General features: G+C 35.4%; 1 protein-coding gene across 2 annotated transcripts in view; it reads left to right on the top strand.

The window, feature by feature from the left end:
- Positions 1-25306, top strand: part of WASHC3 (WASH complex subunit 3) — a 52888-nt gene that overhangs the window by 5284 nt on the left and 22298 nt on the right. Inside the window, exons 3-5 of one of the 2 annotated variants that reach the window (XM_051961078.1) lie at positions 6424-6489; positions 13749-13871; positions 17702-17809. In XM_051961078.1, the coding sequence (XP_051817038.1) occupies positions 6424-6489; positions 13749-13871; positions 17702-17809 (297 nt within the window). Of the gene's footprint in view, positions 1-6423; positions 6490-13748; positions 13872-17698; positions 17810-25306 lie in introns of both variants that reach the window. The other variant, XM_051961077.1, reaches the window with a different exon arrangement.

The following is a 25306-nucleotide window of genomic DNA, read 5'->3' as shown; positions in this document are numbered from 1 at the left end:
TGTGTAAGCAATGGATACTTTACAGTACCCAAAGCCACAACATTTTGGTTTTGTATAATATGTTCAGCCATGAAGTATTTCTCCCTTTGTCCTGTAAAGTTTTGTCCTTTATTGTGTTGCATTAAAAAAATGTATTGGTTGATACTGAAGGTTATAGTTCTTTTAAAAAAAGCAAAAAAAAAAAAGAGAGAGAGAGAGAGAGAGAGGAAGAAAATTTCAGGTACCATGTGAACTCACTCTAGTCCCTTGTCAGTATTGTTCTGAAAGAGCCACTTCTAAAGGAGAGGAATTACTCTCACTGTTTAAATGCATGAGTAGGTCTAGAACCCAAGCAGTGACAGTGGAGGTAAGATGAAGACATTATTATGTATTATAATATTATAACACTGTACTTGCCTCCTAAAAACTTTTTTAAAAATTATTCTTCATTTACAGTATAGCCATGAATAATATTCTGCTAAAATGTCACCTTATATCTATAGTTATAAGGAAGATCATTGGGTTAGAGATGAAAAATTGATTCTATGGGTCTTTATTTAGAGGTATATTCTTTATTATAATTTAGATTCTTGAACTGGTTAATTTTTTCCTTAAAATTCCTGGGCTGTACTGTGTGGTCCTTTTTTAGTCCCTTTTTTGTTGTCTTTGTGGGTCAATTTTGGCTAACCTGAATTCTATGAATGTTTAAATTTTTCCAGACCAGAATTTCATTGACCTAATTCATAAATCTAAAAAGCATACATTTGAAGAAAAACTAAAATATCTCTCAGTTGAGAGGAAGGTGTAATTAATAAGATTTTTAAAGTAACCTGAGCACAGAAGAAAGAAAGAACAAATTGATAAGCACTTCAAAAGAATGTCAATATTTCTAGTTGCATTTTTTAGCATATTTACTGTTTTGATTGATAGTTTGGCAGACACAGCAGAAAGAACACTAGATTTAGAGATGATGAACCTGAGTTCAAATTCTAGTTACTCACTCAACCAAAATAATCTCATCTGTGAAATGTTTGGGAGATGAATCTCTAAATCTCCAATCCAATGCTTGATGGGGAGAAGAAAAGGAGAGTGAAAGGAACTGCTGCTCAGTGCTGGACATTGCTCCCAGTAACATATTTCAAAGGCTCCAGAGACAATAGTTCTGGGAGGGATTCAGCCCCTTCACTGATGCTGCTGCCACTTTTGGCCTTACTACTGCAGCCTTGTTGGAGTCAGGGAGGAAGAAGATTACCACTGGAGAAGGGGCCTGAGAGCTTCTTAGCAGATAGTGTATCTGACCTGGTATCAGGAAGACCTGAATTCAAATCCATCATCAGACACTTCCTAACTGTGTAACACGGGGCAGATTATTTCATCTCTGGTTGCCTCAGTTTCCTCCTCTGTAAAATGAGGATAATAGCACTTGCTTCTCAAGGTTGTTGTGAGAATCCAATGAGATGATAATTATAAATCCTCAATACAGTGCCTCGTACAAAATAAGTACTATATAAAGTTTAACATTTACCTATCAGGCGTCATATCCACTCAAGCATCCCACAGCAACATTTAAAGAGTAGTTCATGATGGCTGCAAAAAATTTCAAAAGCATTATAGGATTACGGTTTGGGGATTCACACAGAACAGAAGCCTAGTGGTACTGCCATCTTGCCACTAGAAAGTCAGCAATGAATTATCCAGTGAGATATATTCATATGAATATAAATATATACATATTTATATGATTGCAGAAAAGCAACAACAAAAATCCACTGTTATTCACGCCATTGATTGCACCAGGTGATTCTATGTAGAGAATTTGTTGATAACCAGCTCATCAAAGAATTATCCTCATTGGCCCTTTGATAAGCATTTACATTATTTCTGTTTAAAATAACCGCTTGTTCTTGTGTTATTCCTGTCCTACAAGAGTTGAAATCCTACCACTTAGAACTTCTAAATGATAATCATTTTGGAGGGATGAGGTTTTTATGTGATTCTGCTAGGGTCCAATGTCATCTATGAAAAGCACTGGTTAACAAAACCAGCATTCTTTCCCAGACTTTGTGGACTAACAACTGGATCATTTTCTAAATTCTTTGTCGTTCCCTATTGTCAGCACATTATTTAAATCGTAAAGTATTCTCTTCTTTCAGTATCCCATTACAAATGCATATGCATAAATATTTGAATCACTTAAGGTTGTTTTTCTGCAAAAATGGTAACTTAGCAATTTGTTACAATACAGTTTATCATGTGTGTACATATATTTTGTCAAAAAGAAAGGTATAAGATTTAGGATTTAAGGCTGAGTTTATTTAAACAATTCATGGTTCCCAAAACTTTTATTCTTTTGCCAAATTAACTGACTGGTGGGCAGAAGACAACCATAGCAGATTCAAGTCATTGTCTAGAAAAATAGTTTTTAACTGTTCACTCATCACTAGTAGTCAGTGGTCTGTTCTCTCATATGAATTTATTTATAATCTTTTTTTTTCTCCCTGATGACATGAGTAAGTCATTCATATAAGTTTGTTAATGCTAAAGCATTAGTTTGTGTTTGTAAAGCAGTGTAGTATAATGTATATAGGGATGAATTCAGAGTCAGGAAGTTCTGAGTTCAAATCCCAGTATTTCCTAGCTATGATGACAACTTGAAGTCTCACTTTCCTCATAGGGAAAATGGAGACAATAGTAACACTGATCTCACAATTGTTGTAAAAGTCATGAAATAACAGGGAAAGCCTTGGGCCATCAATCAATCAATGATTCATATCAATGTTTTTATTTCTAGTAGCATATTAGAGTGAGTGAGGTAGGTTACTCGGACACTCCTACCAAAATCTATCATCTGAAAACATGGGGAGAGCTACTTGTTTGTTTTCTGCATTCCCTACCAACAAAGCCAAAGACAAACTATCTTTTTCATTCCATAACCCTGTATCTGATAAGAATTGTCTAGCTGATTTCCCAGTTGATAAATGGAAAAAGAATATGAACAGGCAGTTTTCAAAAGAAGGAATCAAAGCTGTCAATTGCCACATAAAGAATGCTCTAAATTATTTCTGATTAGAGTAATGTAAATTAAAACAAGTCTGATGTACCCACTCTATATCCATTAGATTGGCTATACGACAGAGAAGGAAGATGACAACTGCTGGGGCAGGGGGAAAAAGAGGGGATTGGAAAAATTGAGGTACTAATGCATTGTTGATGAAATTGTGAACATCATCTGACCTGGTCCATCAATCATTCTGGCGATCAATTTGCAACTGTGCCCAAAGAGAGCAACAAGACCATTGCTAGATCTGTATCCCAAAGAGATTAAAGAAAAGGGAAAAGATCTTACGTACAGAAATATTTATAAAAGCGATTTTCATGGTGGCAAAGAATTAGGAATTGAGGGGATACCCATCAATTGAAGAATGGCTGAACAACTTGGGGTATGTGATTGTGACAGCCATAAGAAATAATGAACAAGCCAATTTTGGAAAAATCTGAGAAAACTTATATAAAGTGATGCAAAGTGAAGTTAGCATAACCAGGAGAACATTGTATACAGTACCAACAATGTTGTAAGAATGATCAACTATGAAAGACTTAGCTATTTTAATCAAGACAATAATTCAAGAAAATTCCATGATAAAAAATGCTATCCACTGTCAGAGAGGTTCTAGATGATCTCTTAAGTGCAAATTGAAGTAAATTTTTATTTTCATCATTCCATTTTGTTTGTGTTTTCTTTCTCAACATAGCTAATATGGAAATGCATTTGGCATGACTTTACATGTATAATTGAAATCAAAGTGCTTGATTTTTTTCTTTTTTTTTTCTTTATAAAACTTTTTATTTTTCAAAACATGTGCATGGAAAATTCAACATTAACCCTTGCAAAAGCCTATGTTCCAGTTTCCCACCACCACCCTGTCCCCCAGATGGCAGTAGTCCAGTATATGTTTAACATGGTAGAAATTATTAAATTTAATATGTGCATACATATTTATACAATTATCTTGCTGCACAGGAAAAATCAAATGAGAAAGAAAATAAAATGCAAACAAACAACAACAAAAAGAGTGAGACTGTTGTGTTGGGAACCACACTCTGTTCCCAGTCTTCTCTCTGGGTGTAGATGGCTCTCTCCAACACAAGACCATTGGAACTGCTGGATCACCTCGTTGTTGGATGAGAGCCACATCCATCAATCATATAATCTTTTTGTTGCTGTGTATAATAGTTTCCTGGTTCTGCTCATTTCACTTAGTACCAGTTCATGAATGCTTACCTTTTCAAGGCAGAGGAAGGGACAGAAATTGCAACTCAATTTTTTTCTTTTTTTTTTTTTTTTTTTAATTTTTTTGTCTGTTTTTGGTTTTTTGGAACTCAAATTTTTTAAAAAATGGTTGTTAAAATGTATTTTTCATGTAATTGGAAAATAACAAAAGAAAGAAAAAAGCTGGCTGGCTGACATTGAGTGACTTTGTAAAGGAGGGACTGTTAATAAATGATAATTGTTAATAAATATTTGTTGAATTGAATGGGTTAATCCTTGTGGATAGTTAAGCCTAAAAGACTTTAAATTGCCAAAATTTAAAAAGTTAGATTCCCTAAACGTTTATTAGGATTAATAAAAAACTGACCTCATTATGACTTTGCCATATTTACTTGCCATTTGGGGCAGATGAATTTAATTTAGATATTGCATTAATAGGGATACCTGTATGACAATATACTAGAAATTTTCTCTCTAATTTAGTGTCAAAAATCTAAAAGAAAATGAATTTTCAAAAGTGATACAGTTTTAGGTCAAGCCTAGTCTATGTATTACAACTGAATCTGAGTTCCTTACAAACAGATTAGAGTTTCATTTTTGCTTTTGTATCTTATGCCTAGCACATTGTGGGCACATAAATACCTACTTCTTGATTGTTTCATTCATATATTTAAAGAACCTATAAAATGTCGACAGAATTTTATATTAAAGACAAAGTTGAATTACAATCAAACAGTGAGCATCAGATTAAATTCAATTTTGTTTGTAAGATAGATTCTGAGGTGCATTTTTGCAGATTTACCTTGGTCTGACCCATTGGATGAACATCTCCATTTAGAGAATTAACACATTAGGTATTTCATAGATATATTTTGTATAATAATTCATCATAGAGTTTATTTAAATATTGTTTTGTTATATAGTACAGTTTTCATTGATCAAAATTAGAGTTTTAAGATTTTAACAAATCTTTTGTGTTAAAAAGAGATGCACACTTATTTGTATTTTGTAAAAACCACTTACATTTTTATGTGAGCTTGGACATTGAGTCACTGACCTGATAAATCTCAACAGATTGTTTTTATTACCTTGAATTTGTTGAATATGCTCTAAATTTGTTACAATCAGAATAACTGAAGTGAACAAATCCTAGCAGGTTAAGGTTCAACTTGGTTTTCTTGTTGACATTGAATTTCTTTCTTGGCTCTAGTCAGTCTAAATCACATTCTGATGTCTTTGATTTTTTCCAAGTAATGTCCTTCTAGACTTCAAGAATCTCATCTTAAAAATAACTGTCTTCTGTAAGAGAACTAACTGCATTGTGGTTGTATATTCATTTTTTTAAATTTCTCTATAAAATTGGCAGATTGACCATTTCTCAGGGTGTTAAAGTTAGGCTTATAAGCCAGTCAGAATCCTGATAATGTGCCAGAAAGCAGTCAGAATGTGAAATACTCGCCAATAAGCAACCTGGCCAACTAGTCTTGGACTGTCTGACTGAATATGGTAATGTTTAGGGTTAGGGTTTAAAAAAAATGTTCTTATGGATCAAATTTTACGATGATGATACTGTTGTTTGTTTATATATGTACATATAATTTAATTGTGCAGAATAATTAGAGCATGGTGAATTCTTAGTTCTGGTTTATCTTCAATTTTAATGGTTTGCTTTTTCATCATGTTCTGATTTTTTTTTCCTTTGTCCTTAATTCTTCCCAACAAGAATTGTCCATCTCCCAACATGCTCATTTCACCTTTTGACTTCTGAATCTTGAAAGTCAAGGTGGGAGCCAGTAATATAAGCTTACATATTGAGGTAATAAAACAGGATCTTATTCCAAATGAATTCTAGATAGCTGGTTTATATTACTTACCCTTGTTTTTTTATATGTGTATCCTATTGTAGATTATTTGTTAAAGAAATTCTAATAAGACTAAAAACATTTCTGATTTACAAATATATATACATACATACATACATACATATATACATACATACACATGAGCAGCACACATAGTTTTCTTGCCTCTACTAAGTCATATAAACGATTGTCACACTTTTTGCATGGGGGAATGCTTTTTTCCCCCTCATTCCTACACTGATTCAGCATCCCTTTGGTCTTCCGTTGTTGCCAGTAAAATTCATTCTCATGTCTCGACTCTTTCTTTTCTAGAAGCTGTCAGCTCTTTCTCTTCGGATTCAACAAATTGAAACAACTCTCAATATTTTGGATGCAAAGGTTTGTCTTTCTACACAATTTATCTTTTTCAGACATTTTTCTCAGTGTCCTAAGACTTTTAAGTGACACTATTTTGGTCATAGTTCAAGATGAATCAGGTTAGCTTTTATGTATAGTAAAACAGCTAACATTTTTTACAACACTGTTGGTTTTCAAAAACTAAAATTGGAGGAGAAATGAGATTTGTTCTAAACTTCATTATTTTCATTATGATAAAATGTAAAATACTGTTTCAGCAACCGTTTTAAAATATTTATTTCTTTAAAATATTCAGAATCTTAGTGATAGGTGACACATTTGTCAAATTAAACTATTGGATGAAAATAAAAATTTTAAAATAATCACCAAATCATAATGTAACAGGATAAAATATATATAAACATATCTTGCATATCACTGCTTTGGCCAACAGCTTTTCAAAATTAAGGGGTGGTGCTATGTACAGTCTTTGAATGGACCTTGTCTCTACAATCACCCCCCATTTATGGTTGCAGAAAATGAAAAGTGTGTGTAGATTGGTATCTTCCCTGCTGGAAAAAGTACCCTTTGACGTAAACTCACTGAAATTTATGGTCTTTCTTTCCCCTTTCAGACTCAGAAGCAGGAAGAGCAGGCTGATTCCACAGTTAGGGGAAATAAAAGAATATGGCCTTGAATATTTCCTTGTTGTGCCCTCAGTTTTAAAACACAAGGCTACTTGGGAGTCCCGCTGCCTTCATTAGTGACAAATTCTCAGTGTATATTCTTGAGTTTTGGTTGTTTCATTAATGGAATTGGTCTTTGTTTTAACACTCTAAGAATACTCAAGTGTTAGCCTCCCTCTATTAAGTCCCTTCCCTCTTTGGACCATCTTCCACAAAGCTGCCAAAGTAATATTCCTGAACTCAGGTCTGGCTGTGCTACTGCCTCTTCAGAAAAGTTCTAGTGGTTCCCTTTTTACCAAGATTGAATGTTCAGCACTCAAAAACTGTTTCAACTTGACCCCAGATCGCCAATCCATGCTATTACATTTTACTCCCATTTCCTCTATAATCCAGTCCTAAGGGCAACTTACTTTTTCTTGAATAGAACATTCCTCCTTGTCACTCCCCTCACCTGAAATATGTTCACTACTGAGCTTCACTTCTCAGTATCTCTGGTGCCTCTCAGAAACTCGGCTCCATTTTCCCTCTTACCCTTCCTAATAATTCTCTCTCTGCAGTTATATTATATGTATACATTTCCAAAAATAGAATGCAAACTTCTTGAGGGTAGGGTTTTTCATTTTGTCCTTGTATAAAAAATACAAGGTGCCTTGTATATCATGGCATAGCTGGGGCTCAATAAATATCTGATCCCTTGATTGAAGGCAGAGACCTAGGTTTGATCTCCTTAAATCCATTGAAATCAATTCAGTTCCACAATTGAAGAGCTTTTTGTTTCTTGGTTTTTAGAGTGCTTATTGTATATAGGAGAGATGTGGAAAGCTCAAAGAGAAGTAGCTTCTGGTCTTGTGAAGTTTACCTACTACTCATGTATAAATGGCCATAGAGCGATGAAAACAAATACAATAAGAAGTATGACAAGTCCTTAAGAACTAGGAAGTCAGAGAAGGTTTGGGGGAGGTATTGTTGAATCAGCTTTTAAAGTATTAGGAATTCAATCAGGCCCACATATGTGGACCTTGAATGCCAGATAAAGAAATCTGGGCTTTTAGCAGGAGCCACTGAAAGGTGTTGAGTAGTAAGGATCATGATTAAGCCTCTGCATGAGGAAGCTTAGTCTGGCATCAGCTTACAAGTGGTTTGGAGCAAGATGGAGAATTGAGATGGGAAAGAACTTGTAGGAGATAGTGCTAGGAGGAGAGGCAGGTCCTACTGTGATGATGGCATCAAGACAAAGGGAACAGAGAGAACGGAGAAATGTGGAGAAGATTGTGGAGAAGTTAGCTCCAAACTGGTTAGAGAGGATGAAGACTAGAAAAAGGCCTTGAGATTCTGGGACTGGACGGTCCTTGGTGACTTCCCAGAGAATGGGTGAGGAATGAAAGACAATGGCTAGGTTTTGTTAAGAGAGTGCAGACCATCATAAAGAAGTAGGGCCTCCAGATATAATTTGATGGTGAATAATACTAATGGCTTACAGTGACCATAACATATTGACATTTGCAAAAGCATTGTGTTTCTATTATGTCCTGTGAGCTCCACAGCTCTGTGAGGTCGGACTGTAGGATTATTTCTACCAATTTTCATGGGAGAAAACGAGACCTAGCAAGTGACTTATCCGTAAGTGTTGCACAGCTATCATTTCACATGTGGAATTTGAATGTTTGTCTTCCAGACCCCAAGCCTAGTGCTCTAGCCTTATATCATGCTGGCTTCAATAAAAGGAAAGATATAAATGGGAAGGAATCATCTCAAGCAATAAAGATGCTTTAGATAAGGACAATTATGTTAGCAAGGCCATAGAATAGGGGGCCAGGGACACAGGCAAAGAATCTGTCTTTACAAGGAACAGATTTTACTTCTTCCTTTGAGACCCAATGGAATGAGAGAATGGATGATGATACTGAATTTTCAGGGGAAAAAAGGAGGGAATTGAAGATGCTCCTTGTGTCAAAAGCAAGGATGTCTTTTCAGAAAGGCAATGAGAATATTTGAAAAAGACACGATAGAGAATGGATATGAAACTCTGTTACTTAGTCCTGCCCATCCCTCTAAACTAAGGCAAACATGTCTCATGTGTGTGCCAGTGATTGCAACAAGGGAGCAGGGGCGAGTAAAAAGAATAGTATTTCCTCAGTTTATTTGACCACAGAGCATTTGACAACTTGAGACAGATTGACTGAACCCAGAAGAGTTAGACTGGTAGTTCTTGGGGAATGGGATATGGACATACATATCAGTCAGTGTCTGATTGCTGCCTTTGACTAAGTGTCTGCTGCCTTTAAGGTGTCATGCTTTTGACATATGGTTGTTCTTTCTTCCTTCTTGAAGAGGCCCAATGGCATCACTAGGGTGATGATTTGTGTTGCACTGTGTTAGGGACTGGGTCAAGAAGACAAAAATGTTCTCTAGGAGTTTAGGTTCAAATGAGGAAGACTAATTTTTTGTTTTGTTTTGGGTTTTGTTTTTGTGGAAGGAAGCATTATCACCAGTCATCATGGGAGTTCAGGAAAATCTTTAACTACAAGGTCTCCCTGAAGCAGAGTTCTGGAGGAAATGAGAGATTCTAAGCATAAAGTAAAACTACTTCCCAGGCATTTGCAGCACAAAGGAATGGGAACTGGGGGTGTATCATTTGTAAGGAACAACTGGGCCAGTTTGGCTGAATTGTAGTGTGGGCAGCTGGGATGATGGAATTTTAGCTTCCCCCAACCCCCAATATCTTGATTCTTCAAAAGGACCTGTCACCTTGCATATCTAGCTCATATGTCCTGATTCTCTCTATAACAAAAGAACTTTTTCCATGCATATCCTATCTGAGATACATCTAATCACAAGGATTTTTTCCCTTGAGGTTGTCCTAGTTTCTCTGTTTTGCTCAATTTCCTTGTTCTGTCTTACTGTCCCTTCTCTATAAAATCCCTCACTTTACACTGCTGCGGTGCCCCTCCCCCTTCAGGAAGAGGTCCACAGAGTGCATCCCCCATTACTCTAAGTAAATTCTTGGGCATAAATGCTCTTGCTTAATTTGGAGACGGTTTGAGCCTGAATTCTTTCAGATCCACTGCCATGCCCCACACCCTGGTATCCCAGCCTTTTTGACATACCCCAATATTAGAGCATATAATAAGGTTATACAAATATGATGGGTGGGCAGGTTTCTGAAAGACTTTAAAAGTTGAACAGAGGAGTATTATTTGAGCCTGGAGGAAAGAGGAAGTCAGTATAGTTTATTGAATAGGGAAATGACATGATCAGACTTGCACTTAAGGGAAGTCACTTTGGTAATTACATGGAGAGGAGAGATACTTTGACTAGACCTCCTTAGGAAGCTATTGTAGTCATCCAAAAAAGAGAGAATGAGGATCTGCCTAGAGGGGCAGCCATTTGAGGAGAGAAAAAGAAAGGATGTGAGAGAGATTGTAGAGGGAGAAATAATAAGATATGGCAATGGTTTTGGATAACTGGAGTAAAATAAATCAGTCAGGGTAGTTTGAGGACATAAGAGATGAAATTATGCTTCTTTTTAAATAAAAAATTTATCACACATGTGTTTTATTTATATGTGCATGTGTGTGTGTACATGTAAAATTTTTTATATTCAGTATTTAGAGAAATGTCACTAGCCATTTCTCATAACAGTATTTTTAACATCCTATAAAACGGCATTTGCAAAATGCTAATAAAAAGCAGTTGATCTAAAATCAACCAAATATTTAACCTGTTAAAAGCAGCTCCATTTTTCTCTGTAGGCCTCCATGAAATAAAGATTATTGTTTTAGATTTTTCTTAAATTTTTCACACTCGTGAGTTACCTAATTTTCCATAATTTTTTTATTATATCAGTAATATCTAGTGATGGATATTAGAAGAGTTTATATGTACAAAATTAAATTGAACAGTTAGATCAGATTAGGCGAAAAAATCCCCAAATACTTCAGTTAACGTAAAAGTGGATTTAGAGATCATTATATAGTCACTTGTCTGTTCGCTATTTCCCTTTCTGTGTACATAGACTTGGGGTCTAATTTCATTAGTTTTCTCATAAAGGTGATTTTTTTTTTTCTCAGTTCTTACTTAGTTGATTATGCTCTCATTTGGAATTACCACTATCTTCTAATAATTAGAATAGGTATATTTACATAATACTGAACTTCAGGTTATTTAGCCCACTTGACCTCTGAATTCCATTTTACTTTTTTTATTTTAAAATATATTATTGAAGTTCATTTTCTTTTTTATATCGGTGTCACTTTCCAGTGGCTTCCTTTCTTCCCTGAAAATAGATCCCTCCTCACTATATAGCTATCCAGCTCACTATACAGTTTGACTTCTACAAATCCTGAGGAAAGTTGGTGGCCATTCAACCACTGCCTCTGGGTGGAATCTTGGGGACTCAATAGGCTCTGCTACAGACTCTCAAGCTGACTGGCCTTGCACTAGGCTCTCTCCTGAGAAGCTGGTCTTTTCCTCAGAACTCATCACTGCCTCAATTAACTTGTGGCCTAAAAATGTTTCTAAATCCATATCTTCTTATAGTGACCATGTTCTTACCTCACTGTGACCATTTTGTAAGTTTGAAATGTGTCGTGTGTGTACATACAGCTTGGAAGATGTTTACCATTAATGGAAAGGAAATCAAATTATAAACAAAATAAGACAGAATTTTTTTTTTTTTTTGTTTTTTTTTTTTTTTTTGGTGGGTGCTATTATTTTTTTATTTTTTTTTATTTAATAATAACTTTGTATTGACAGAATCCATGCCAGGATAATTTTTACACAACATTATCCCTTGCAATCACTTATGTTTCGTTTTTTCCCCTCCCTCCCTCCTCCCCCCCCCAGGATGGCAAGCAGTCCTATATATGTTAAATATGTTGCAGTATATCCTAGATACAATACATATTTGCAGAACCGAACAGTTCTCCCGCTGCACAGGGAGAATTGGATTCAGAAGGTAAAAATAACTCGGGAAGAAAATCAAAAATGCAAATAGTTCACATTCATTTCCCAGTGTTCCTTCTTTGGGTGTAGCTGTTTCTGTCCATCATTTATCCAATGAAACTCAGTTAAGTCTCTTTGTCAGAGAAATCCACTTCCATCAGAATACATCCTCATACAATATCGTTGTCGAAGTGTATAATGATCTCCTGGTTCTGCTCATCTCACTTAGCATCAGTCCATGTAGGTCTCTCCAAGCCTCTCTGTATTCATCCTGCTGGTCATTTCTTACAGAGCAATAATATTCCATAACATTCATATACCACAATTTACCCAACCATTCTCCAATTGATGGGCATCCATCCATTTTCCAGTTTCTAGCCACTACAAACAGGGCTGCTACAAACATTTTGGCACATACAGGTCCCTTTCCCTTCTTTAGTATCTCTTTGGGGTATAAGCCCACTAGAAACACTGCTGCATCAAAGGGTATGCACAGTTTGATAACTTTTTGGGCATAATTCCAGATCGCTCTCCAGAATGGCTGGATTCGTTCACAACTCCACCAACAATGCATCAGTGTCCCCGTTTTCCCGCATCCCCTCCAACATTCATCATTATTTTTTCCTGTCATCTTAGCCAATCTGACAGGTGTGTAGTGATATCTCAGAGTTGTCTTAATTTGCATTTCTCTGATCAATAGTGATTTGGAACACTCTTTCATGTGAGTGGTAATAGTTTCAATTTCTTCATCTGAAAATTGTCTGTTCATATCCTTTGACCATTTATCAATTGGAGAATGGCTTGATTTTTTATAAATTTGAGTCAGTTCTCTATATATTTTGGAAATGAGGCCTTTATCAGAACCTTTAATTGTAAAGATGTTTTCCCAGTTTGTTGCTTCCCTACTAATCTTGTTTGCATTCGTTCTGTTTGTACAAAGGCTTTTTAATTTGATATAATCAAAATTTTCTATTTTGTGATCGGTAATGGTCTCTAGTTCATCTTTGGTCACAAATTTCTTTCTCCTCCACAAGTCTGAGAGATAAACTATCCTAAGTTCCTCTAATTTATTTATAATCTCGTTCTTTATGCCTAGGTCATGGACCCATTTTGATCTTATCTTGGTATGTGGTGTTAAATGTGGGTCCTTGCCTAATTTCTGCCATACTAATTTCCAGTTATCCCAGCAGTTTTTATCAAATAATGAAATCTTATCCCAAAATTTAGAATCTTTGGGTTTGTCAAACACTAGATTGCTATAGTTGACTATTCTGTATAAGACAGAATTTTAAATCCAACTGCAAGTATATTTTAGTATATTTTTCTACTTGAAAATAAGTTGAATTTCTTAGAAATTTTATATCTCCATAGATTTCTATGGTCTAGATAGGTCATAACCTAGTTAAGAAATGTTTTTGTTGTTGTTATTGTTTTTTAATTTTATAACTTCATTTCAGTGTAATTGGTTTCGTTTATAAGCCCATGTATTTTATTTTATGCTCTTAAAACCATTATTCTGAAAAGGGAAATATTCGCATTACCCAAAGAGTACCTAGTACAAAACGCTTGGCCTAAGTACTGACTTAATAAAGCATTTGTAAAAATAATAGCTAGATCTTGATGTGCTTTTACCATTATCCTCATATGTTGGAACTTATTTTTAATATTCAGCTATCATCTATTCCGGGTCTGGAAGATGTCAAATTTGAAATCCCAACTGCAAATGTTAATGGTGTTACAAATGGTCCTGAAGCTCCCTCAGGTCAACAGTCATCTCTGTCTCCTCAATCTGAGGTAAGTATTTAAGTACCGAGGACTAATGTCTACTTGCCAAAGAAAGTGTCTTCATGGTTGAACCTGATGGAAGAACAACTAGGGTGGAAAGAAGAGAAAAAAGAAAAATGGAAACATTTGAGTCAAATTCTAGGTTTCAAATGAGATAAAATATGAAGTGTAAAAATATTGTCAGCCTCTGTTTACTGTATTTGTTCAACTGGCCTGCTTTCTGAAGGTGTTCATTTCAGAGATTAGTTTTAAAGTTGAGCTTTTTCATCTTTTCCTTAAAACTATTAAAAAGGGAAAATATGAAGTATTGGGGTTTAGGGGAAAAAATCTCGAATATTATTCTACCTGTTACTTCTTATAGTTAATTTTTCAAAAATTTTTTGTGAATTTAATTTAAACTGTTATTCAGCTTGGTTGGTTTTTCTTTACCACTAAGGACAATTTGAGATAAGGACAGTCTTCAGATACTTATTTCAGCAAGGTATTTAGTTCAACAAGTAATAAACAAGATGATTTTTATAATCTTCTAAAAAGCTTTTTGTGATAACAAAATAGTAATATCCATTCACCTCTATGGAATGATGTATTTTTTCTGTAGTTGTTTTTTAAGACTTTTATTTAAATATATTTAATTATATATTTATTTGCACTTATTGTGAACAAAGTATTTACTGTGATGTATATTTTCAGATATGTATTTTGGATACAGATTAGAGAAGCACCTTCCTGCAATTGAGTAATTTTATATTCATTTGGTATACAGTGTCCCATCTATCATAAAGATCTCCAAAAATTATAGTTGTTGGACAGTAATTTTCATTTCCTTAGAAGATTATTTGTTCTTTAAACCAAACTAAATTTTCTTATTCCTTGAATGAGATTTCTGAAATCTTTACATTTGTCTATTTTATGTTCTACTTAGTAATTATCTTTAGTTGTACACTAAATTTGCCCTAACCAACATGAGTAGTGGAAAATTCCACTTTAATGTTAGCTGATTCTCTCCCAAGAGACCATTCTAGCTCTCCTTGGTCAACCTTGCTCAAGCTCCTCATCTTGGGTGAACCTAGTTGTTCTAATGTAAATTTGAACCCATCCCAGCCTCTAGCAGCTGAAATATCGTGGCAGACTCTGGACCAGTGTTCCCCCACACCTAAATCTCTGCCCACGTGTTTCTCCCCTGCTAAAGCCTTCCTCCTATGCTATATCTAGGTCATCTCAAACCTTCTACTCATTTCAGCCATCCTGAGGTCCGGAGTGTCTAGGGCTTAGCTCTTTTACCCAATGTTCTAAGCTTTGGACCAGAGCCATTATCTCCCCTCCCTGCCCAACCTCCAGAGAGTGTTCTTCACTTTCATAGCATTATTTCTATAGCAATTGACAACTTTCTATCTTGTCGAAAGTTGTGGTTTCATGAAAAAATTTATCATTAGGCAGGGTATACCTGGTCCTGTTATACTATTTCTACCTATAAACTTAAAAACAACACAGGGATGAAATGTGGCTTAGGCCTTTTAAGTGCTGCTGTGGAATGTTATTTACAAAATGTATATGAAAAATTAATGTAGTCCTAGCATATTAAAAACTGAGTTTTTATTGTTGTTTTCTTTTTTGCTTAGCAAAAACACTGATCAGCACTACTCTCAGCCAGATTTCTAACACGTTTTGCATACTCAGGGTGATGACCAAAAGATGTATTTATGAAAAAATGAATATACAATGTATTGCCATTTTATATAAAAAGTGTGCATCAGTTCACTTGGAATGTATATAAAGTTTACCCATCCATTGCATGTAATGCAAGACTGTAATAATATTGCATGTTTGTTGGATTAATTTAAAAAAATCTTTTCAACATTATCTTGAAATAGATGTATATATGTAAAGTGTCATAGTACTGCTATGCTGATGAACACATTTTCATTTTCCATTGATTCCATCATTAACTGAATTAATAAATCTGTATTTTTCTAAAATAAGACACCTCCAAATTTGTTTGGAAAACTTTGCAGTGATGAGTAATCATGTACTTTGTGTTCATGATCCATACCTCTCAACCTATGGCCTAAATATAGGACTAAGTCATGATTTGGAGCTATGAAGCATTAAATTAAAATGTCACACTGGTTTTTGGCAACCTTTATTTTATGGATCAGATATTACCATTTGTTACAGGAGCAGTAGTTAACTCATGCAGATTGAGGTGAGTTTTGAAATAAAATTAGGGCCAGTTGAGAGATATGGTAGCTGATCCAAGACAGTTGTTTAAATAGCAAAAATGCAAAATGTTATATATCTTTATTGAAGTCTTGGTTACCATATGAGTTAAGAATTATAAATTGAAATTTATTGAGCAAGTGTATTCACTGAAATTGCTCCATTTTGTTGTGCAAATCTATTGTCCATAAATAAAAATATATTCTTGGGAGCTTGTTTGAATTTTTTAAAAATTAAATTTAGTGGTTTCAATTCAATATGTACGTCTACATGTGGACAAAATATGAAATGTGCATGAATTTTTTAGGAGTGCATTTAGGACTATTAAACATTTCGGTTTGAGACTTCAGGGGATTTGGGGACATTTATTGTTAGCCCAACTTGGGGTTTTGCTCAGACTTGGCTCTGGTTTAAATTCTATTGATTATAGTTTATATTTCCATATATTATCTGAAACAAATATTGGACTCTCAAGGAGCAGAAGGCAAGCATACCGTGCCTGATTAGAACTCCCTGTACTAGATATTCAAGAGTCAGTGACTCATCACATGGTCCTTTTTCAATTTGCCTAAATTTGCTTTAGAGAATTGAACAGATTTGGCAATAAGGAAAAAAAAAAGAGAGAGAGAGAATTGAACAGAGACTAACTATCAATACTGGCTTAAATTCCTAATCATTAATTTTATCTGAAATATTCACTTGAGCAGAAAGATTCGATGTACTAGAAAATTAAAGTAGTTTATTTATAAATTTTAAAGGTCTTCTATCAGTGTGAATAATACAGCAAATATTGAGAGAATTGATATGACTTTTACAGAGAGGTACCATGACATAATGGAAGGAAAACCAACCTTAGTATGATAAAGACCTGGGTCATTTTTCTCTCTGATACATACTGACCCTGTAACTATAAGCAAGTGACTTAACCTTTCAGTTCTCTAAGATTATAAATGACATTTACTAGTCTATAATGGCGTAGGGAATTTATACTTTGGGAGTGATCCCAACTGCTGAAATCACAGATCCAGATAGTTTAAATTTTTTCCCTAAGTTAGAAATGTAATTTCTATTTGAAATGTTAAAATTGGAGAATTTCATCTGAGATAGCTCTCTGCTTACCATACAGTGATGTTCCCAGTACCATTTTCTAAGAAGTGGAAATATCTTTAAATAATTAAATGGAAATATTTAATAAGGGACTCAAATGAGCCAACTTTAGATACTTATGGATGTCATTGACTGCCCCTACAACAATTTAAATTAACTTGATAATTAAAGAAATGATAAAATGTCATTAAAATGATGTCTTTCTATTTTTCATATATAAGATCTATCCATCTACAATAATGAGAATTTTCCGATTTTGAAAAGTCTTCCTGCTACACATAAGTTTCTTTTTCCAAAAACAGTATATCAAACTTTGAAATGTTATTTGGATACGCATAAATATTTTGAGATATACCTAAGTTTATTCTTAAGCCAAATCTTGAATTGATTATTTTTTACTTCCAGAGATTAGAGTTTGCTAAATGCTTTAGAATTTCAAAAAAGAAGCATCCTTTGTGAATAGAATGAATTTTCTGAATTATATAAAGATTTATACACAATACTCTCTACAGCAGAACAGTATACAAGACACTGGACCACAGAAATGTGAAGCGGCAGCAGAAAATATCTTAACTGTAGCCAAGGATCCAAGATATGCCAGATATCTCAAAATGGTTCAAGTGGTAAGCCGATTTAGTCTGTCTTCTCTGTCTAGCAGCAGCTTTTGAAAATTCTCAGATTTTTTTTTTGGTTGTTTGTTTGCTATCTAGAAAAACTGCTAAACTGAATAGCCAGGTTTTCCAATCTCCCATTTCCCGACTTTATTTAATTAATTCTCTGTGTTATGATTCAGAATAATTCTCAATGTAGCCAACCAAGCCCCTTTTTCCTTTTTTGTTAAGAAGGAGGAATATAGGAAGAGAAGGCTCCTAATATTGTTGGACTTAGTTGGACATTTTTATGTCAGTAGGAGTACCTACACTCAAAAAATTATTGAACCTTCAAGATTCAAATCTTTCATATTAACCGTCAAGTTCCTAGTAGATTTTTATGTCAACTTTTATTTCTCAACGGAAGAATTAACAGTCAATAAACATTTATTAAGCAACTGCTGTGGGCCAGGCATTATGCTAAGCACTGGGTACAAAAAAGGGCAAAAGTCACTTTTTGCTTTCAGGGAGCTTACATCAAATGGCAGAGACAACATGCAAACAAATATGTACAAATAAGCTATATACAAGGTACATAGAACATAATTAACAAAGGAGAGACAATAGAATTAAGAGACATTAGGAAGAGCTTTCTATAGAAGAAAGGATTTTAGTTGGGACTTAAAGAAAAAATTTTATAAAACTCCCCCTCACCCTCCCCTTTCTTCAAACTGGTTAAGCAAGTAGTTTTAGATAGATGGAAGGTATAAGGAAAATTAGTATGTAGAGAATTGTACAGAATTCATTGCTAAATTTTCTGTAAGCTGGTAAGAATCATAAACTTTATTTTGGTGATGATAATTTTCTTCTATCTTTGTTCCTTTATCAGCATTTGTAGAAAAATAAGAGATTTTTCATATAAATAAGGTAATATCGAAAACACTTCTGTTGTTACCCACAAATTCTGATGGTGTGTGCCAGAGGATGAAACCTGTGGAGAGATACCCAAAAGTGCGGTATAATTTTTCATGGATGGATCCAGGTCATATTAACTAAAATGAAGGATTTGGACCAGATAACAATAGCGGTCCCTTCAGCTTCAGATCTATGATCTTATGACCTTAACCCATTTACCTCACATTTGCCAAGAACAGCTAAAATTTTCTGGGGTTGGGGGGTTTGGAGAGTTTGTTTTTTTTGTTTTTACTTCAGCTTAGATGCACTCAGAGTGATAAGTAAGCATTTATTAAGCTCCTACTGTGTACAAGGCAATGTGCTAATCACTGGAAATACAAAGACAAGTGAAAGACAATCTCTTCTGTCAAGGAGCAGCAGAAGAAAATTGAGAGTTTTGTTTTTATTCTCATTACTTCAACAAATTTTCACCAGATATTTTCCAGTTATCCTGTTGGGTTGTTTTTTTGTTTGTGTGCATGTTTTTCATTTCTGAGCGTCCCTTCCATTTTCCTATTTTGTACACCATTCATTGTAACAAAAAAGGAGGGGGTGGATCCAGCAAAACTAACCAATCCCTTTCTCCTTCCTTATTGAGATGAAGGGATTTAGGAAGGGAAGCCTGCTTTTACTCTTGAACTTAGTTGATGTTCTTGTTTTACTGAACTGGGTTTTTTTCTCTTCTCTTGTGAGGGTAGGGAAAGGACATTTGGGGGAGTTGAAGGTAATTCAGAAACAAAAAATATTTTTAAAAATGTTTTTGAAAACTAACCATTTCTTGCAATGTATGTAGTCTTCTATTTCCCTTGCCCTTTCCCCCCAATGCCTGCCAAAGAAGTGAGGGAAAGTATACTTTATCATGTCTTCTTTGGGGCAAACATTGACCATAATTACATTTGTCGTTCAATCATTTCAGTCATATCTGACGTTTTGGTCCATTTGGGGTTTTCTTGGCAAGTTATCTGAGGCCAGATTTGAACTTGGGGAATGTGTCTTTCTGACTTCGGGCCTGGTGCTCCATCCATTGCATCACTTGGCTGCTCTATAATTAAATAGCATCCCTATCATCATTCTATTTTTAGTGTTGGTACTTATTGTGTACATTGCTTTCTTAATTCTACTCTGTAGCCACATCTTATAAATCTAATTGTGCTTCTATATTCTTCATCTTCATTCTTTCTTATGGTACAATAATATTCCATTACATTCCTGTAGCACAATTTGGTTAGCCATTCTCAAGCTCCATCTCCCATTGTTTTTCAGGACAATCTCTAGCGTTTTCATTTCTATTCAAACTTTATTTTTTCAATGCTTGTTTTTCACCTTGTTCAGAGGACTGCCAGGAACAAACTTGTTTCCCAGTGGACTTGGCAGGAGAGAACTAATTGCCCTTCAAAGGCAGCTGATCAAGGAGAGGGACTGGTAGGCAACACAGCTCCTGGCCATAGTGGGGTTCCAGATCTTGGGTCTCATCGGGGTGAAGAATAAGTTTATTACCAGGAGATGCAGAATGGTATCATCACTGGTGTTTCTGTAATAGTCATGTGACATCATAGCCATGAAAGCCTCATTTGTATCCATACTCTTCAAGTTATCAGAAGAAAGTAAATCTTTTTTGGGGGGAAAAATGAAGACATGCCTTAAGGAAGAGGAGGCCCAAATGAATGGATATGCCTTTATTTACATCAAAACACTGTTCTGAACCCAGATCATTCCTCCTCCAGAAGCTCACATTCTTATGGGGGAAGGTCACACATTGGAAGAAATTTTTATTCCCAGTCCGATGGAAAGGTACCAGGGTCCATATAGTCACAAGAGCAAAGCATCCTTTACTGTCCTTCCCATTAAGAAAGCTTTTTTGGTTGACATATAAATATTTAGACTAACTGGAGTGTGTCTCTTCCACAGAAAAAAGGCTGAACTTTGAGGAAGAAATAATTTCTTATGGTCCAGGGAGTGGTGATATAGATTCATAGATAGTATTAGAAGAGAAGGTGATGAGATTTGGCGCAGGGCAGAGAGTTGTGGGAACCTCTTCTGGTTGGCACAGGTCCAAAGTGAAAGAATTCACAAACCCGAAAAGTTAGACTGGCAAAAAGAAGTTTATTGGCTGTTAGAAATCAGCTTTTGCTAGGAGACTGACTTACTCAGTGTCAAGGTCCTGTCAGAGAAGTAAAGGTCTAGCAGAGAAATCCTGGCAGAGAGAAATAAAGAGGGGTTAACACTGAGAAGAATTGCTTCTCAGCGGGCAGAGGGTCCTCAAAGGCAGCTATGCCAAGGAGAGAGAGGGGTTCTTTAACAAGGCATGGTCCTGCTTTTGGGCCTCTGCAAAGAAATGAGCCCAAAATTGCATATTTTTATAAGGAAATCTGAGACTTAAGTTTCCAACTGAAGGAGATTCTCTCAATGCTGTCATTGCCCCCAGGCCTAGATTTCCAGTTGAATGAATGAGACCACTTACTGCCAGTGGTTCTGAGCCAATTTCTAGCTCAATAGAGGCCTATAGAAATATCAAATCTAGATCTCCAGCTAAATGAGACCGCTTAAGTTCGGGCTAAATAGGAGTGGTCCTGGACTCAACTCAATAGAGGATATAGCTAGTCCCACCAAGATAACAGAATGAAACCACTTTATCTTGATTCCCTGAGATGGGCCTGTCCCAGAGGAGAGTTTCTTTCTCCCTACAACCCCCCTCCCCCCTCTGCCAGTTAGGACAGTTTCAGGGTTCCCCTGTCAAAGGAACCTTGTAAAGAAAGGTCAGCAATAGATGAAATGAAAGTGGTCATTGGTGACTCATTGCTGAGGAGTCTTGAACCAAACTTTCAGCCTGACATTAGAGTTCATTGTCTTGGATGTGATGGAAAACTTCCCACTCCATTGGTTCACAAAGGATATCATCAGAAGGAAACCAGATTGCTAGAATTGTAAGGTTTCTGAGTAAGAAATTGAAGATAAAGATGACGGACCTTCAGGCAAGTGCAGAATATATTTACTAAGGTATAGAAAATATAATTGCTTAGAGTCCACTAGAATTGACCAAGAAGCTTCTAAACTGAAAATGAAGGAGTAGGATAGATTTATTTGCAGCCACATACCATAGAGGGATTCAGCATGTACAACATAGCTTCGAAGAATAGAAAAAGAAATGACCTGCCTGTGATTCAGAGGTGAAAGTATCCAAGAATAGAATCAGGAGGAAGCCCAGGCCTCATATAGCTATAACAGAGGAATACAAATTATGATAAATTAACCTGAAAAACTAGAAAATACAAAAAGGCTAATTTAGTCATAAAGCTGTTGCTAAGACTAGTGTGTTGAGACTCGTGACTAAAATATGGTGCAGAAGGACTTATCTTATTCAAAAGAAACAGAATTGGTCAGAGGTGGTGGAGGGGATGATGAAAAGCTAGCTCCCAAAGACCTTATTTTAAACCTGTATGCCCTTGGACATACAAATGAACTCTCTAATTATAAACTGCAAAGAAGACGTTCATCTGTATTATCTGTGTCATCTGGAAGTCCCTTGTACCAATGAACCTGCAAATCCAGGCCCTACCCCCCAACCCAAGTAAGGAAATTCCAAGACCTTGAAGTGGGGAAAACATTTAAATTAAAATCAACTATTAAGAAAGGCCATTGACTTTAGTTAACATTTGTAATTGATCATCCCTCTATGACTTTTAGTGGCATAGGACACAAGTACAATTATCCTTTGATCCCACAATGCAGCAGATCTGTTGTAAGAATCCCACTTTGGTTAGAAGGTTTTAAGATGGCCTGAGTAGCCTTGAGGAATAATTAATGATAGAAACTATGAAAAATTTTTGTTAACTTAATTTTAATTTAATAATAACAGGGATTTTTTTAATACACACCTGTCTTCATTACTTTAATGTGTTCACTTATTTCAAAGCACCTAGAGATTCCTAAATCCCAAGAACTGTAACATGCTATATAAATATGGAATGTTCTTGTTTTACTTTAAATGGATTTTTCTAGCAAGTTCTCAGGATGTTTTATAATTTCACAGAATTTCTATAGTAGATCTTTAAAGAATTGTAATTTCTTATGGCTTGGTTTCCTGTGCATATGAATGAAAAGAATGATGAAGATTTGATACCTTTAAATAGCTTTTTCTTATACTCATTTTACAGAGGATTAATTTCCAGTTATATTCAGTCACAATTGTGGCTGCTGTTTGAACACTGTCCAAAGTGTCCTTGAAAGTTAAGCGCACCAAAAAAAAAAAAAGATGGGGTGGGGTGAGCAGCTAGGTGGCACAATGGACATTTCTTAGCTGTGTAACCCTGGGCAAGTCACTTAATCTCAATTGCCTCAGCAAAAAAAAAAAAAGTTAAGCCCTCCAGATGCAGATATATATTATACATAGTTTGACACTGAGCAGCTCAGAGTTTTAGGAATCTTGGACCTTTTAATGCTATTAACCCATTTATTTTTTCTTACATGTAATGGTGAGTTTTAGAAACATTCAGGTTCTCATCTTAAATAGATGCACATCTCTTAGCAATTAAGTTGCTAAGACTATGAATTTTATTTTATTTTTATCTCATACTTAGAATGAAGTAATGATTGTTAGAAGAAGGGAGAATTGGGAAGAAGACATTAGGGTGGGAAGGAAAGGAAAATCAAGAGTAGAATCATAGCTGGGGCAGATGAAGTGCTTTTAATCTGTGAAAAATATTTATGGTTTATTTTTTTGGTTATAGACTTCAAGAGGACCCAAAATTCTTTTTTATATTACAAAAAAAAATCACATACCAGCAACATGATATGGGAAATACCAGTCCCTACTAAAGCTAGAATTTCAGGAGAATTTCAAGGCACTTCTCTCTAAACTTTTTTGTTTTCATAATATAATGTATAAGCTTATCTGATAAGGGGATTAAGTAAACATTTAAAGGGAAATTTGAGTATAGAACAATGATAGATTTTAGGAGGGTCTGTAGAAGGGGAGATTGTATTTCCCTATTTCTCCCAGATTACACATACAATAGCTGCTCCCAGGTTGATGCCATTAGTCCCTTTCTGCCCTGGACCACTTTGCCTCTCCTTAGGCAGCCCGGTGGAGTTGGCACTTAGCATATTGATGTTGCATTTAGTGTAGCTACCTGAATAGCTTAAGCCAGACTTCAGCTCAGAACTCCTAAACTCAATTGATGTACTGCAGTGTGCTCTCTAGAGCCCCCACACTGGGGTACCAAAATATACTATCCGGGACTAGTTCTCTGGAAGATCTCAGGACCAGCCCAAGTGCTTGGTCTTAATGGAGGAGTGAAGAAGGCGGGTAAGACAACCCATGAGGATTGTCAAAGATGGAGTCCTTTATTTCATGTCCTCTCAGTCCCTAAATATCTTAGTAGGATTACATCACCACATCACACTGAGCAAGTGCTAACTGTAAGCATCCTGCTATTGATATGTAAATGCCTCTTTACAATAAGTATCCTTTGCTTCAAGTAGAACAGGGTCACACCCTCGACTTCTCTGGAAGGGTGAGAACACCAAAGGGAGGTGGGGAGCCAAACCAGATATTGTTATCAGGTTCACTCTGGGCTGAAGGGTCTTATACCTCAACCAGGGTTTCCCTACTGTCTGTGACCCTCTACAATTTACCACTCACCCGTCCCCAGCAATGATTATAGGTGTGAGCCACATCTTCCAGAACTTAAAAATAATTTTAAAAACACGAACTATTAAATATATATATACACACACATACATACATACACATTCACACCTACACACAATATAAAGTGAATATGCTGATATATTTTTATATATTCAAACACAAAGCACTCAACGTTTTCTTAAGAACAAAACTAAGTAAACATAAAGAGAACATGTGTTTCTGAAATAATTAACATTTTTGTACCAATGATATTATAAAGGTAATGGGTTAAGGGGAAAGACGGTGAATATTATATGTATGCATTCAGGCAGAAGTTTTGGCAGAAATATTCCTTTCAAGCTGTAACTTCATTCTTAGTTTATATATCTTTGGGTGGAGGAGGTGAGTGCCAAGCTTTAACACAATTTATTTCAACTGTTTTATGAGCTAGCTTTAGACTTTGTTTTTTTTAAGGCAATTTAGATCATGGGCTTTGAGCAGGAGAATGGCATAAAAATTAGTTTTTAAATTTCACTTTGATTTACTCTGAATATCATAAAAAGTCACAGTGATGAGAATAGGATTTGACAGAAAAAGATTTTAACTCTAATTACGCACCTTTTGCATTTGGCCCTTTAAAAAAATTCTCAGTTCGTTTGCCATTCTTTTGTTGGTAGCATCAGTACAAAGTTGTGCTCTTCTAGCTACCAAGGAGTCCCTTTGAAGTTGTACCATAATGTTCTTTTTTTAAAAATAGAGTTAAATGACATATTCTGGGTTTTTTTTTTCTTTTTAACAACTATACTCTTGTTTAGTGGTTCTCAAACTTTAATCTAACTCCCTTCTGATTTCTTTCCCTTGATTCTGCCCTTGCTTAAGAAAAAGCAAACACATAGAATTTTTATCTTGAGGATAAGGTGATAATGTCTTTATTTGTATTCACCCAT

This window comes from Antechinus flavipes, chromosome 5 (assembly GCF_016432865.1).
Source record: "Antechinus flavipes isolate AdamAnt ecotype Samford, QLD, Australia chromosome 5, AdamAnt_v2, whole genome shotgun sequence".
NCBI lineage: Eukaryota > Metazoa > Chordata > Mammalia > Dasyuromorphia > Dasyuridae > Antechinus > Antechinus flavipes.
Note: the sequence above shows the minus strand (reverse complement) of the source record. Positions and strands in the feature narration are given on the sequence as shown.